General features: G+C 50.4%; 1 protein-coding gene across 1 annotated transcript; it reads left to right on the forward strand.

Annotated features, from left to right (window-relative positions):
• Positions 1 to 1,995: 1,995 nt before the first annotated feature.
• LHFPL5 (LHFPL tetraspan subfamily member 5) lies at positions 1,996 to 12,868 on the forward strand. Its single transcript, XM_073319892.1, has 4 exons — positions 1,996 to 2,724; positions 11,027 to 11,263; positions 12,164 to 12,197; positions 12,584 to 12,868. The coding sequence occupies exons 1-3, from the start codon at positions 2,313 to 2,315 to the stop codon at positions 12,178 to 12,180; spliced, it is 666 nt and encodes a 221-aa protein (XP_073175993.1). The 5' UTR covers positions 1,996 to 2,312; the 3' UTR covers positions 12,181 to 12,197; positions 12,584 to 12,868.
• The last annotated feature ends 570 nt before the right edge of the window (positions 12,869 to 13,438 follow it).

The following is a 13,438-nucleotide window of genomic DNA, read 5'->3' on the forward strand; positions in this document are numbered from 1 at the left end:
AGCCATTCATAATAATTCAGCACCATCCCAACACTTACCTCGGCAGTCAGAGTCAACACCATCCTGCTCCTGGTAGCGGCAGTGCCCTTGGAAAACCAGAAAGGCAATCCCTGTGGGGTCAGACTCATTTCTGGTGTCACTCTCTTCCCCTGTCCTCTGAAAACTCTCCCGATCTGTGCAATCTTCTCAGATAACAGTAAAAACAACGCGGAGTCCTTGTGGCACCTTAAAGACTAACCCATTTATCTGGGCATAAGCTTTTGTGGGCTAAAACCCACTTTATGAGATGCATGGAGTGAAAAATACAGTAAGCAGTATATATTACAGCCCATGCAATTATCCCTTCTAAATGAGGTAGACAGCCAAATATTTCCTCCCAGCTCACACTGGGGTGTTAATAAAGTTCTTCCTTTTAAAGGAGTTCAGACAATATTGAAAGCTTGTGCCGAGGTATCGATTAAGTCCCTCCTCCCAGGAAAGCAACAACGGAGTTGGGAAATCATAGAATCATAGAATCATAGAATATCAGGGTTGGAAAGGACCCCTGAAGGTCATCTAGTCCAACCCCCTGCTCGAAGCAGGACCAATTCCCAGTTAAATCATCCCAGCCAGGGCTTTGTCAAGCCTGACCTTAAACCTCTAAGGAAGGAGATTCTACCACCTCCCTAGGTAACGCATTCCAGTGTTTCACCACCCTCTTAGTGAAAAAGTTTTTCCTAATATCCAATCTAAACCTCCCCCACTGCAACTTGAAATCTCGCTGTGTGTTGCACTGCACTCAGATTGTAGGTGCCTTGGGGCCTGGACTGTCCTTTTGTTGTAGGTTTGTACAGCACCTGACACGATGACTATGGCACCTATGCGTATGGCAAGGCAAATAAATAAACAAACAACAATGCTGCTCTGCCCCGGTAGCAGCCACAGAGCAGGGTTAGATGAGACAGGCACTTATCCTGCCTCCGCCATTTGCCGTGGCCTGTGAAGTGCTAGCAGCACTGAGCTAGGGCAAGGGGGGGGAAGATTTCCCCCCGAATTGCCAGCATAGGTACAGCTACGTAAGGAGCAGCTAGGCTGAGTGAGAAGGAGAAAACTCACTGGCGGTGCCTGCATTGTATCTGATCTGCGAATAAACAGGACTTCCCCATCCGGGATGGTCAATCCAGCACTTTCCCCAGAACTAAAACATCAAAACACAGGTGCTGGAATTGGGGGGCTGCCACCCCCCCCCCCGGCTTGAAGTGGTTTCCATCATGTCCAGGGTTTACAGTTTAGTTCAGTGGCTCTCAGCACCCCTGTATAAAAAGGGTGCTTCTCTGTAGGGCTAAATGAATCATTAACGTCAATGGAGCTGCCGTGATTCCCCCCCTGCTGAAGACCTGGCCCTATAACCACGTTGTCCTGGCTGGCTGGTTCCCCACCTTTCCTGGCCCTTGTTCTCGGCACAGCCCCCTGCCCCCGTCCAGGGGCTAGTCCCTGATTGGTTGCTTGGACAGGGGCGGGGCCCCCAGCTGATGTGCAGTGGACGATGGAGGGAGGCAGAGCGTGTCTGGGAGGTGGGGGCTTGGCTGCGGCGGGGGGGGGGCGCAGGCACCCGGGGGTCGGAGGGGGCAGGGCCATGCGCCATGGCTCCTTGGCTTGTGCTCACCCTAGATCTCTCCATCCAGCCCCCCAGCCCCACCCGCGGGCTTACAAGGGCGCGATCGGAGGGGAGGGGGCGCCAGTGACGGGCAGGGCTCCCCCCCAGGGCAGCTTCCCCCCACCCCAGGGCGAGGATCCGCCGCGCCCTGCCCCTTTGCGCAGGCCGGGCCTGGCGGCTCCCCAGCGGGAGCTCTCCGCGGTGCTGAATCGCGCGCCCGGAGCGCAGCGCGCAGGAGGCTCCGGGCCGGGGGGCGCGGGGCGCGCCGGGGCCCCGCGGAGGCGCAGGGGGCCGAGCCCGCTGCCGGAGGACGAAGGGGGCGGGCGCGGGGGCGGAGGCAGCGGCGCCGGGAGACACGGGGCTGGGAGGAGCCGGGGCGAAGCGGCTGGTCCCCCGGGAGCGCAGCTGGGAGCCGGGCAGCCCATCCCCGGCCGGACTGGGGCTGCAGCCGAGAATCTGGACACGGAGCTTGCTCGCCAGAGCTGGGCCCTGAACACGGGGCTCTGGGCCCAGAGCCGCCCCCTGGGTCGGGGGGTGCAGGTGCAGGGCACCCTCCCCCCTCACTGACTTCCCTGGGTGCCCACCAGGAGGCAGCCCCCCCCCAGGCAGGGAGCCCCCGGCCCCACGCTCCCAGCCCTGGGCCAGCCCAGAAGCAGCCCACCCAGCCGCGCGCGCCATGGGGAGGATGCTGCCAGCCCAGGAAGCAGCCCGGATCTACCACACCAACTACGTGCGGAACGCCCGGGCCATGGGGGTGCTGTGGGCGCTCTTCACCCTCTGCTTCGCCATCGTCATGGTGGTGAGCTTCATCCAACCCTACTGGATCGGTGACAGCATCGACACCCCGCAGGCCGGCTACTTCGGCCTCTTCTCCTACTGCATTGGCAACGCCCTGACCGGCGAGCTCATCTGCAAGGGCAGCCCCCTGGACTTTGGCACCATCCCCTCCAGTGCCTTCAAAACGGCCATGTTCTTCGTGGGCATCTCCACCTTCCTCATCATCGGCTGCATCCTCTGCTTCAGCCTGTTCTTCTTCTGCAATTCAGCCACCGTCTACAACATCTGTGCCTGGATGCAGCTGGCGGCAGGTGAGTAGCTCCAGGGGGCACAGCCCAACCCCGTCCCAGGGGCAGAAATGCACCCGTGGCCGAGGGCCACCTCCTTACTGTTTGTGTTACCACAGCCTCTGCAGGGCCCATCTGAGATCAGGACATTCCCAGAGCTGGGGGAAGCAATATAAAAGGCTGGCAACTGCAGACCGAACAGAGAAACTTACTCTGTATTTTTTCTTCTACAATTTGGGTCAATTTAATGCTGGTGAAAGGAGCCAGAGGGACAGAATTAGAACCTGATCTCCTCCCCGGCCACAAAACAGGCCCGTTCAGGTATTTGAGATCCCCATCTACCTTTGTGCCTCATCCGTGCCCTGGCAGGGTGACATCCCAGAGGAAGAAGGTAGTTTATCGTCTTCCTGAGCCACACACTCATGGGGGTCTCTGCTGAGACGGCCACTAACAATAGTAATACCTAGCTCTTCCAGGGCACTTTTCATTGGTGGATCTCAAAGTGCTTCGCAAAGGAGGTCAGTAGCATCACCCCTATTTTACAAATGGGGAAACTGAGACACAGACCAGTGGTGTGACTTGCCCCAAGTCACCCAGCAGGCCAGCGCCAGGGCGCCAGAGTTCCAATTCAGTGCTCCATCTGCTAGGCCACATTACCAATAAAGGTACCATTTAGGGCCAAATGTGAGAGTGGTTTTGCAACATGGAAACCAGGCCCTAGGGAAGCGAGCTCAGACCTGTTAGACTCATTGCACCTAGGTAAGCAATGCTCTTGCTAGTGCAGTAGCTGCACTTGCTGAAGCATGAAGGGGAGAACTGCTCAGTCAGAGCCATCTCCCCTCTAAACGTTTAGCTGGATCTAGCTTTACTTTTGGCAGATATAAAGGGCCACATTCGAATACTTTACTCATCATGAGAAGCCCCATCCTACATGAACTCCCCTATTGATTTCAGTGGGGCCTCCCCTGGAGCGGGGCACTTTTCCACTAGCCCCTTCTGCCCAAAGTTTAGTTCTGTAAGGTAGGAGCCAGCTCAGAGAAACATCAGCTTGCAAGGCCAGGCCCGTTCTGGACTGAAAGATGCTGGGTGAAGCAAAATGCATGTGTGCAGTTTTCCTGTGCTACTTAGAGCGGAAGGACAAAATCCCTTCCAGTTAAACAAACAGGTGAGAAAGCCAGGAACAAATGTGGGTCTGAGGCCCAGAGCACCCACCTCTCTCACCGCCCCCTCTCCATTGGAGGTGGGGTGGTTCCCTGCCTCTAAAACTCATGCCCTGTAATTGGTTCCTGACTTGCAGAGAACAAATGAGGAGCATGAGTTAAAATGGGACACGAGGTCAAGATTTGCCATATTAGCTCAGAATGTTAGTCCACTAAGCCTCTCCCCCCTCTGCAGAAGCCAGTAGGTGATGCTTTAGAGGCATATGAAGCAAAGCCCGTAGGCACCCAGCAAGAGGTGCAGTTCTGTGCGGGGGGGGGGAATTCCCTCCCAACTGCTATGGCAGGCACCTGATGCTCTGAGGTATGGGACTTGATTGGCTTGTGGTAAGGCAAGCATTATTGGACATAAAATTATCCACCTAATGAACTCAGGTTGCAGCCACTACAGGCCAAGCAGATGCCAGGTCAGGGAGCTGATAAGCATGAGCAGACTAATATGGCGAGGCAATTTACAGCCACCGTTGGTCAGTGCTCCTTTTGTTTACCCAGCACATCAGAAAGTAGGGCATGCATCTTACCGTAACAACTTTCCAGGCTACCCAACCCATTCAGCTTAGCCTGGGGTTTCCTGGGTGGAATTACCATTAATTAAACCCTGCCAGCGATGCTAGTCCTCAGAGGCAAGGGGCATGGTGAAGGCTGGGTGCTTTCCCTGTTGCAATGAGAAGCTGCTGAAATCCAATCCTATCATCCCCAGCCTCCTGAAATATTGATGTCAAAGAGGAAGGCAGCATCCTCTTCCAGTTCCTGCTTGGCTCAGCAGGTGGGGAGCCTTGCTAGTGGTGAAAATGCCACGGAGACAGAGAAAGTCAGGCCAGCTTCAGCACTGGTGGAAAGGCCCTGCAGGCAATGGAATTGCAGCAGGGCAGACTTTAGCCCTTAAGGTATCAGCTAATTCCAAAGGTCTAAAGGAAACAAACTCAAAGATTAAGATAAGAGGCTTGGAAGCAGTTCAAAAGTCCAAGGAACCTGAATAACCAAAGGTTTCCTGCCCCAGAGGATTTGAGTAGCAATTTCTTATATCTTTGCTTATGCTGTTAGCATGACACATGGGGAAACAATGCAGCACATGGGAAGGAACTTGGTTTTCTAAAGAAAGCAGTGAAGTCTTAGTCCTTTCTCCCCCTCTTTTCCCTTTGGAGGCAGACAGATCAGAGAGGGAAGGGTTAGGAGCTGTGCTCTGTTCAGTGACACATGGCAGATTAATAATAGAGAGAAACATGGCGAGAGAGTTCAATCTCCTTAATAAAATAAAGCCTTTATCTGATTAGGGTATAGGAGGGCTTGGGATATGACTGACAGCCCACCACCTTCCTCTTACATACCATCAAAGATGAAATATGGAGGCTAAAAGCTATTACCTGCCCATGCCAGTTCAGGTAAAACAAATAGACAGAGGACAGCCAGGCTGGGATGCCTTGGCTTTTAACTCTCTCTCCGAGAAGGGCTAGGGCATTAGTGTGCTGGAGCTGGGGGCACTGATGGAGGATTTGGGTTTGGACATTGGAAATCCCATGGTGAAGGAAGGGTTTCAGGCTGTGCATGATCTGGCTGCTAGCAAATGGACAATGCAACCTGCCCCAGAGAGGCAGCGGTCCTGCAGCCAGGCCTGTGCTTTCCTAGGGAACACATGTTTCAAACACACCGCCAGATTTCCTTCCTGGGGGGGGTGAGGGGGGTGTGTCTTTAGACAAAGGCAACCAAACTCATCCATACCAAGGAAGCCATGATATTGTCCAGTCCAACCCACACCACCCTCGCCCTGGCCTGTGCTGAACTGTTCTTGAGAGTCGATACGTTTAGGGCTTTGCCCACTCTAGTTTTCAATACTGCAAACCATGCGGGTGCACCAAGTCCCACGGTAGACTGTTCCACAGCCGCAAAGACTCTTATATTCCATGTACAAAAGGAGGTCACAGAGGCCCCGGCCGCTGTGCAAGCAGACCGCGAGAGACTCCCGGTGCTGAGGAGATCACAACGGAAGTAGACCAGACATGACTATCCCCATTTTACAGATCGCAAACTGAGGAACACAGAGATTAAGGCCAAGATTTTCAAAAGTGATGAGTGGTTTTAGGTGCCCAACATGAGACACTTTTAAGGGGTCTGGTTGTCAGAGGGTCGGGGGCTCTGCACTTACTGAAAACCAGGGTCTTTTTTAGATGTCTCAGGTTAGGCACCCAAATGAACTGGACAGTTAGGACAATCTTGGGCTACGTGATTTGCCCAAGGCACATAGGCAGTCTTTTGACAGGATGGGAATTGAACCGAGATTGCCCGAGTGCTTTAACCACACAGCCATCCTTCCATCTCACACAGTCTTAGTTTTCCTGAAACATACACCTGCCGCCAAGCCACCTCAGCCTTTCACCAGCCTCTGTTGTCTCTGTTGGCTGAGTCACAATCTGGGTCTAGCAGACCAGTAGCCGCCAGTCTAACCTGCAGTCCTAGCTCCGCTGATCAGCCCTGGAGGCATGGCTGGCCGGCCTCATGTCAGGGGCTCTCCACGCCCGCAGCAGATTGTGCTAGCACCATGGACAGAGCCTGTAGCTTCTCTCTGATTTCTCTATCACATCTCAAAGCTGGTGGGGGTCGTGGAAGGGACACCAGCGGCGATAAAAGGTTCCAGTGGCAACTGATGGGCTGAGAGGAAGGATTGTCTGGGTTAAACCTGAGACTCAGTTGATGGGGGTTCAATTCTGTGACTCTGCTACAGACTCTAACGGTTTGTTGACACTTAGGGTTTCAACCAGGCCAGTAAGGAGTTGTGTCACCCTCGCCCTGCAACTCTGGGTGCCTTAAATGGTATTCTGCTGTGGTTCACAGCCCTGATACCATCAGCCAGCCCAGTAATTCAATGTTGATAAGTGCAAAGTAATGCACAGTGGAAAACATAATCCCTACTGTACATACAGAATGTTGGGGTCTAAATTAGCTATTACCACTCAAGAGATCTTGGAATCATCGTGGATTATTCTCTGAAAACATCTGCTCAGTATGCAGCAGCAGTCAAAAAAGCTAAACAGAAGGTTAGGAGACGTTAGGAAAGTGATTGATAATAAGACAGTAAATATCATCATGGCACTTAAATCCATAATACGCCCACACCTTGAATACTGCATGCAGTTCTAGTCACCCCATCTCAAAAAAGATATATTAGAATTGGAAAAGGTACAGAACAGGGCAACAAAAATGATTAGGGGTATGGAATAATTTCTGTATAAGGAGATATTTAAAAGACTGGGACCGTTCAGCTTGGAAAAGAGACAGCTGAGGCTGGGGATAGGATAGCAGTCTATAAAACCAAGGCTGGTGTGGAGAAAGTGAAAGTGTTATTTACCCATTCGCAGAACACATGAACCAGGAGTCACCCAATGAAATTATAGGAAACAGGTTTAAAACAAACATAAGGAAGTACTTCACACAACGCACAGTCAACCTGTGGAACTCATTGCCAGGGGACATTGTGACAACCAAAAGAAAAACTGGGTTCAAAACAGAATTAGATAAGTTTATGGAGGATAGGTCAATCAATGGCTATTAGCCAAGATGGTCAGGTATGCAACCCGGTGCTCTGGGTGTCCCTGAGCGTCTGAGTGCCAGAACCTGGGACTGAACAATGGATCACTTGCTAAGTGCCCTGTTCTGTTTAGGCCCTCTGAAGCATCTGGCATTGGCTGCTGTCAGAGACAGGACCCTGGGCCAGATGGACAATTGGTCTGACCCAGTATGGCCGTTCTTACTTTCAGACTGAGCAGGCACCAGGCAGCCAGTTAGTTTAGGTGCAGGTGGGGCAGGGGCATAAAGGGTGGGGTGGAGCCTCTATTTTATTTGTATCAGGATCACATCTCAGCCCAAGATGTAGGTATTCCTTTAAAGCTTCCCCGCCCATCCCCCTCCTCCTCCACACTGAGCTGCAGGGGAAGGTAATTAAGTGTACCGGAAGGCACAGTTTCTAAATGAAGAGAGATGGCTTATGGAGAGCCAGTAAGATGCACAAATGCCCTTACTACTGTCCTCCCACAAGCCTTTGAAAAAACCCTCAGCAAACCGTTGCCAGGCAGCAGCTATCCACCGTCCTGAGAATGTTCTCTGGCCTACAGTGATCCCAGTGACAGAGAGACATGGAGGCTTCAGGGAAGGGGTGTGTGTGTGTAGGGGGAGGGCAACCGCAGCATCTTTACACCACTGAATAGCAAGAGGGATGGATGGTGCTGCTGCTAACCTGCTGTCACCTGATGCATCAGAGAATTTAAACAGCATAACAAAGTACAGTAACTACGAGCGCACAGCGACTTCAGGGAACCATTAGCTGCGTGTCTCCGGAGAGAGGGCGGGTGCCATGGAGAGAAATAGTTTCTCATTCCAGAGCTCTTGGCCCAGGAACGGTCCTGTAGCGTACAAGGGAAGTGCATGTTTCTGGTAGAAGGATGTACATTGAAGTTATATAGGATGTGGATTTGCAATGGATATAACATTTGCACTATAGGCTGTCCGTCCCCTTGTGCTAGATATTGTATAAACATATTGGCCCCGACCCAGAGAGTTGGGGGGGGGGAGGGAGAGTGAAGAGCAGTGAAGTCTCTTTCAATCTGCTCAGAAAGTTGCTTTGTAAAGCTTTTGGTGTGAGCTGTATGCGGACATTTTGAAGAACTCATGGCAGTGGTATTTGTATTAGGGTAGCTTAGGAGCTCCAAATCAATCATTGTGTTAGGCACACACATCTGAAAAGAGAATCCCTGCTCGGAATCTGAAATGCCTACAACGCCTATTGGTTAATTTAACCATGGCAAGGCCCTTGTTAAGTCCTCTTGTGGGCAACTGGCCAATACCTTTGGCCAAACGTGACAATCCCTGTCTCACATAATAGTAACAAGCCTTTGCTGCCTGTCAGGCCAAGCTGGCGTGGCCCCGCTCTTGGTTGGATAGCATTTCCCAGTTTGTCTGTGCAAAGCCCCAGAGCAGAGGAGAAGGGGAGACAGTTGTATGGGATGGGGACATAGGAGACAAAGAGCCCCTGGCATAGGGGGAAGGGCAGAGGGAATGGCAGGGAGCCCCTGAAATAGACACAGATAGGAGGGTGGCACACAAGGAACTAGTGGGGAAGAATACAAGGAGTCCTTCATGTGGGCACTGAGGTCAGCGTCCCCACTGCCCGCCTTTCCTCTCAAAATATTCATCACTTGATGCCAGGAGCCCACACACAGTGCTAGGCATCATACAAACATTAGTATGAAAAATTAAACTCCACAACTCCCCCCAACCACTTCTTCACAATCAGCCAGTGGCAAACTGGGACTAGGACCCCAGGCATCCTCCTCCGAGGGTTACCACCCAAGAGTCACCTATAATGACTCTTCAGAGAGAGTCTAGACCATACTCAGCAGCCAAAGCCCCTTTGTGACTTCGGCAGACAAGCTACCTGGCCGAAAAGGAAAACGAAGCCACTGCTGCATTTGCTCTAGTTAGCAGCAGGAACGGATGTCTTACGGTGCAGACATGGCACACAAGCGAAAGCAGCTCAGGACCAGGAACGGATCAGACCACTGGGTCGCGTACACTCCCAGCAGTAGGCTAACTGTTTACAAAAGGAGTTGACCATGGGGGATTCCAAGTGAACCCATTTCAAAATTAACCTGGGGGTCAATCCCTTGGGCTGCAATAAAATACACCTAGACAGAGGTTAGCCGAACACTGGTTAAACAAAGGGTAAGACAAGTTCCTCCAGCCCAAACAAATCCACTGAAAATCTGTTTTAAGCCATTAGGAGGGGACAATTCCTAGGGAGGGAGATGGTGCCTTTGACAGGATGCTGTTGCATATTCATGCCGGAATGGAAGGGCATTGCCAAGGCGCCCAAGTTACTGGGAGGTTTTGCAGAAGCATTTCCTGTCGCAAATAGCATTGTGCTCCTGGCCTCACGGGTTTGGTACCAGTCTGACTGTGTGGGTAACCAAAATAGTTACACTGGGACAACCCCAACTGCGGATAGTTACACTGCTAGAAAGGTAGTTCGCACTACTGTAGCTTATTCACCTCCTGCTGTGGAAATAAACGACACCTGTATATTGCTATAACTTCATGCACACGGGGGTGTGGGGTGGATGTTGTACCCCTTTAACGGTACTGTTCTAGCTGCACTTGGGTAACTTCTCTCTTTAGACCTGCCCTTGCTCCCATATAACTAGGCTCCAGGAAAGTGAGATCACACCAACACCGTGCACTGGATGCAAAACTACAACTGCGGGGCATTAACCCACTTGCGCCTCACGATGCATTTTAGTCCTCGAGCTTTTGATTCTCTCTCTCTTCCTACCTCAGTGCCTCACTTCTCCGACTGGAAGGATAAATACCCACCTGAGTGGAGCACTTTGAGGTTTACAATAGAAAAGTGCAACCTGGTTATTATGGGAAGATGGTTTGGGGGGAGGAACTAATCAGATTGGTCGGTAAGAGGCTGAACTACCTGTAGCTGCCTGAGTTGGAGACCAGAGCTAAACCATGTTAATAAATTCATCATTTAGCACAACTCAGCCTTCGAGGGTGGGTCTGGTATTGATGCGAGAATGTAGAAACAGCTTTGTAGGGTATTTTTCAGCCAAGAAACTGCTTTACAGAGGCAACTTTCCTCTCCATTTTACCAGCCGCGGAGAATAAGGCACAGAGCAGTTGAAAGGGATGTTCTGTAGTTTATTCAGCAGTGAGCTGTTCGGTGATGTCCATTTAGCCCGCAGCTCGCTCTTGGGGCTGGTGGTTCGTAGTCATGGGCACGTAACAGACAGGGCTGGTTCTATTCCGAGCCAGATCCTGCACCGTCAACATCCAGGAGCACCGCCTGAGGTGCTGCATGATGCTAACGGAGGATTAGGTTCCAGGAGAAGAGGCTCACAGAAGATCCACTTTGAGCTGTGAACGGTTACGCTTGCGGAACCTTCGTGGAAAGGGGAGTGGGCACAATGACTTCATTAAAAAAAAAAAAAAAAAAAAGGATGAATTAGGATCTAGGAATCTTTTTGGGTGGCGCTTTCCTCCCAGCTCCAGTCCAGGGGGCAGTGCACTACCCCCGTGCAACTGGTGCTCACGTCCTGTGTTTTTTCCCCTTGCAGCGGGCGGCCTAATGATAGGTTGCCTGATCTACCCGGATGGTTGGGATTCCAATGAAGTGAAGCGCATGTGCGGGGACAAAACTGACAAATACACACTAGGGGCATGCACCGTGCGCTGGGCCTTCATCCTCTGCATTATTGGGATCCTCGACGCCCTCATCCTCTCCTTCCTGGCCTTTGTTCTAGGGAACCGGCAAGATAACCTCCTCCCAGACGATTTCAAAGTAGAAAATAAAGGTAATGGCCTCACTTTGTTCTCTCCCCCGCTCGCCCAGTAGAGTGTACTTCAAAACCCCTGAGTGGTCACTGCCACCTATAAAGCCTGCAGCCATGCCCATCGGGCCCAGATACCATGATAGGTGTGAATTATAGTGACTTGGAAAGTGCTAGAGATGGGAAATAAAGGGGAAGGGATATTCAGGAACAAGGAGATCAGGTAGGTTCTACAGTAGAGGCCGGGTCAGGCTTCTGCCCACTCATTGTGGCTACCTGGCTAATTGCTTTCTAGAAATTAGTACTTTCCCACCATTAACAGGCTCCAGGCCAATCAGGTAGGAGAAGGCAGACATTACCCAGGGAGCTACCCAGGGCAAACGTTACCCAGACATGGCAACTGACACCACCAAAGAGACTAGACCAGGAATGGCAGAGAAAGTCAGTTCATTTCATCCAGGGAAGAAATTGGTTACAAGGATCCTAAGATTTGTATTTCATCTCAGTAGTGGAGAGATTGCTATCCCATTTCACACACCAGGTGGTGTATGTTAAAAGCACTTGGTAATGGATTAGTATCCAGCACTATCTATCCTGCAAACAGCATTTGGATTCTGAAGCACATGGGCATCATGTATTAAACAAGTGTTAAGGGAAACCTCAGGCAGGGGCTAGTCCATTTCCACAACTATTAAATGAATACAAGGAGACTGCATCATTAAGTAGACACTGAATGAGGTTGGTCCACGATCAGTATGCAGCAGGAATGAGAAGGCTGTGTCTCATGCCATTAGCCACCTTAATGAGGTCACCTTTTCCCTTAACACATGAAACTGATACAACTTTTGAAGACAGCTGCTCCTGTTCTTTCCCTCCATTACACTCCCACTCACCCTAGTATAAAGACAGCTCTTTGTTTTACAGAGGAGGGCCATGAATGAAGAAGCTGAACACCACAGTAAGTAAACCTATTTGAAATTACTGCTAAACTTGTTCCAAGTATATGTAATTTAAGTATATTTGGCAGGATTCCTGAAAGATTACTGGTAATTTTTGGTTTCAGAGTAGCAGCCATGTTAGTCTGTATCCGCAAAAAGGAGGACTTGTGGCACCTTAGAGACTAACAAATTTGAGCATAAGCTTTCGTGAGCTACAGCTCACTTCATCGGATGCATTTCAAGACCCTGTATTCCCATTGCTTCTAGTTATATCATCTTTGCTTTAGTACCTTATGGCACTAAAGCAGCAATAACTTACTGCACACAATGGGATTTAAAAACCCTTATGTTGATCTATTTTAGAATGCGACAAAACTGTAATTTAAACTTTTCCTTCTCTTTCCAGGGACATCTAGAGCCCCACCAGGTAACTACCAGAAACTTGATGCTTTTCTTACAGGTCATTTTGAAGGAACTCTATTCTCCCTACAAATTTCTTGAAAAGATTCCATGCAAGGGGCTGCTGGAGACTCGACCCCCTCATAGTGTTTATTTGGAGGGAGGGACCCTATCAATTACAGAAGGGGGAGTAGGAGGGAGGAGCCAGTGTGTGCTTTAGCTACTTACAGTCACATTTTGTACTGGCTTGTTGCAAGAAAAAATTGCAGAATAAAAGGCAAAGTTGCAGTGTCCTTGGAAAACTTACTTCTTACCTGGCTTCTTCTCCTGCAATCTTGAGTATTGTTCTACAAGAGAAACCATTCTACACCCACAAATTCCAACAAAAACTCAACGGGCTTTTTCCTATAAAGCTGCCCCTTGAAATTACCCATAAGAGGAGAGACAAACAAAGCCACAGTCCAGTTAGTAACAAAATTCAGCAAGAAACTGGATTAATGTGCAGCGAAAAATTGGCCTTAGGACTCAACTGGCTCCACAACCTTTCACCATACTGAGCAACATTAAAGGCAAAGCATGATAAAGCCTCTTTTCTGGCACAAATGTACTGGGCTCCAGCATGATATAGCAGGTAATTCAGAGAATATTCACAAGAGCAGATGGTGTCACTCAAAATCAGCTCAATTCACACTATCACTGCATTGTTGGAACCACCTGCATAACCTGATTTAGTTACCAGTTCATGTCACACTGAGAACACCCACTTGCAGCAGTCTTCTGCATATTCACATTCTGCAGATTGCCCAGGACTGTGATCTCTTCTGATCTGGGGATCTTAAAGACAGCACTGCCAGCTCTAAAT

The sequence above is a fragment of the Lepidochelys kempii genome, chromosome 21 (genome assembly GCF_965140285.1).
Source record: "Lepidochelys kempii isolate rLepKem1 chromosome 21, rLepKem1.hap1, whole genome shotgun sequence".
NCBI lineage: Eukaryota > Metazoa > Chordata > Testudines > Cheloniidae > Lepidochelys > Lepidochelys kempii.

Bases quoted from the DNA above. Each gene is read 5' to 3' on its own strand.
- LHFPL5 (XM_073319892.1), top strand. From the start codon at position 2,313: ATGGGGAGGATGCTGCCAGCCCAGGAAGCAGCCCGGATCTACCACACC. The intron at 2,725-11,026 runs GTGAGTAGCTCC...TTCCCCTTGCAG, and splicing joins CTGGATGCAGCTGGCGGCAG to CGGGCGGCCTAATGATAGGT.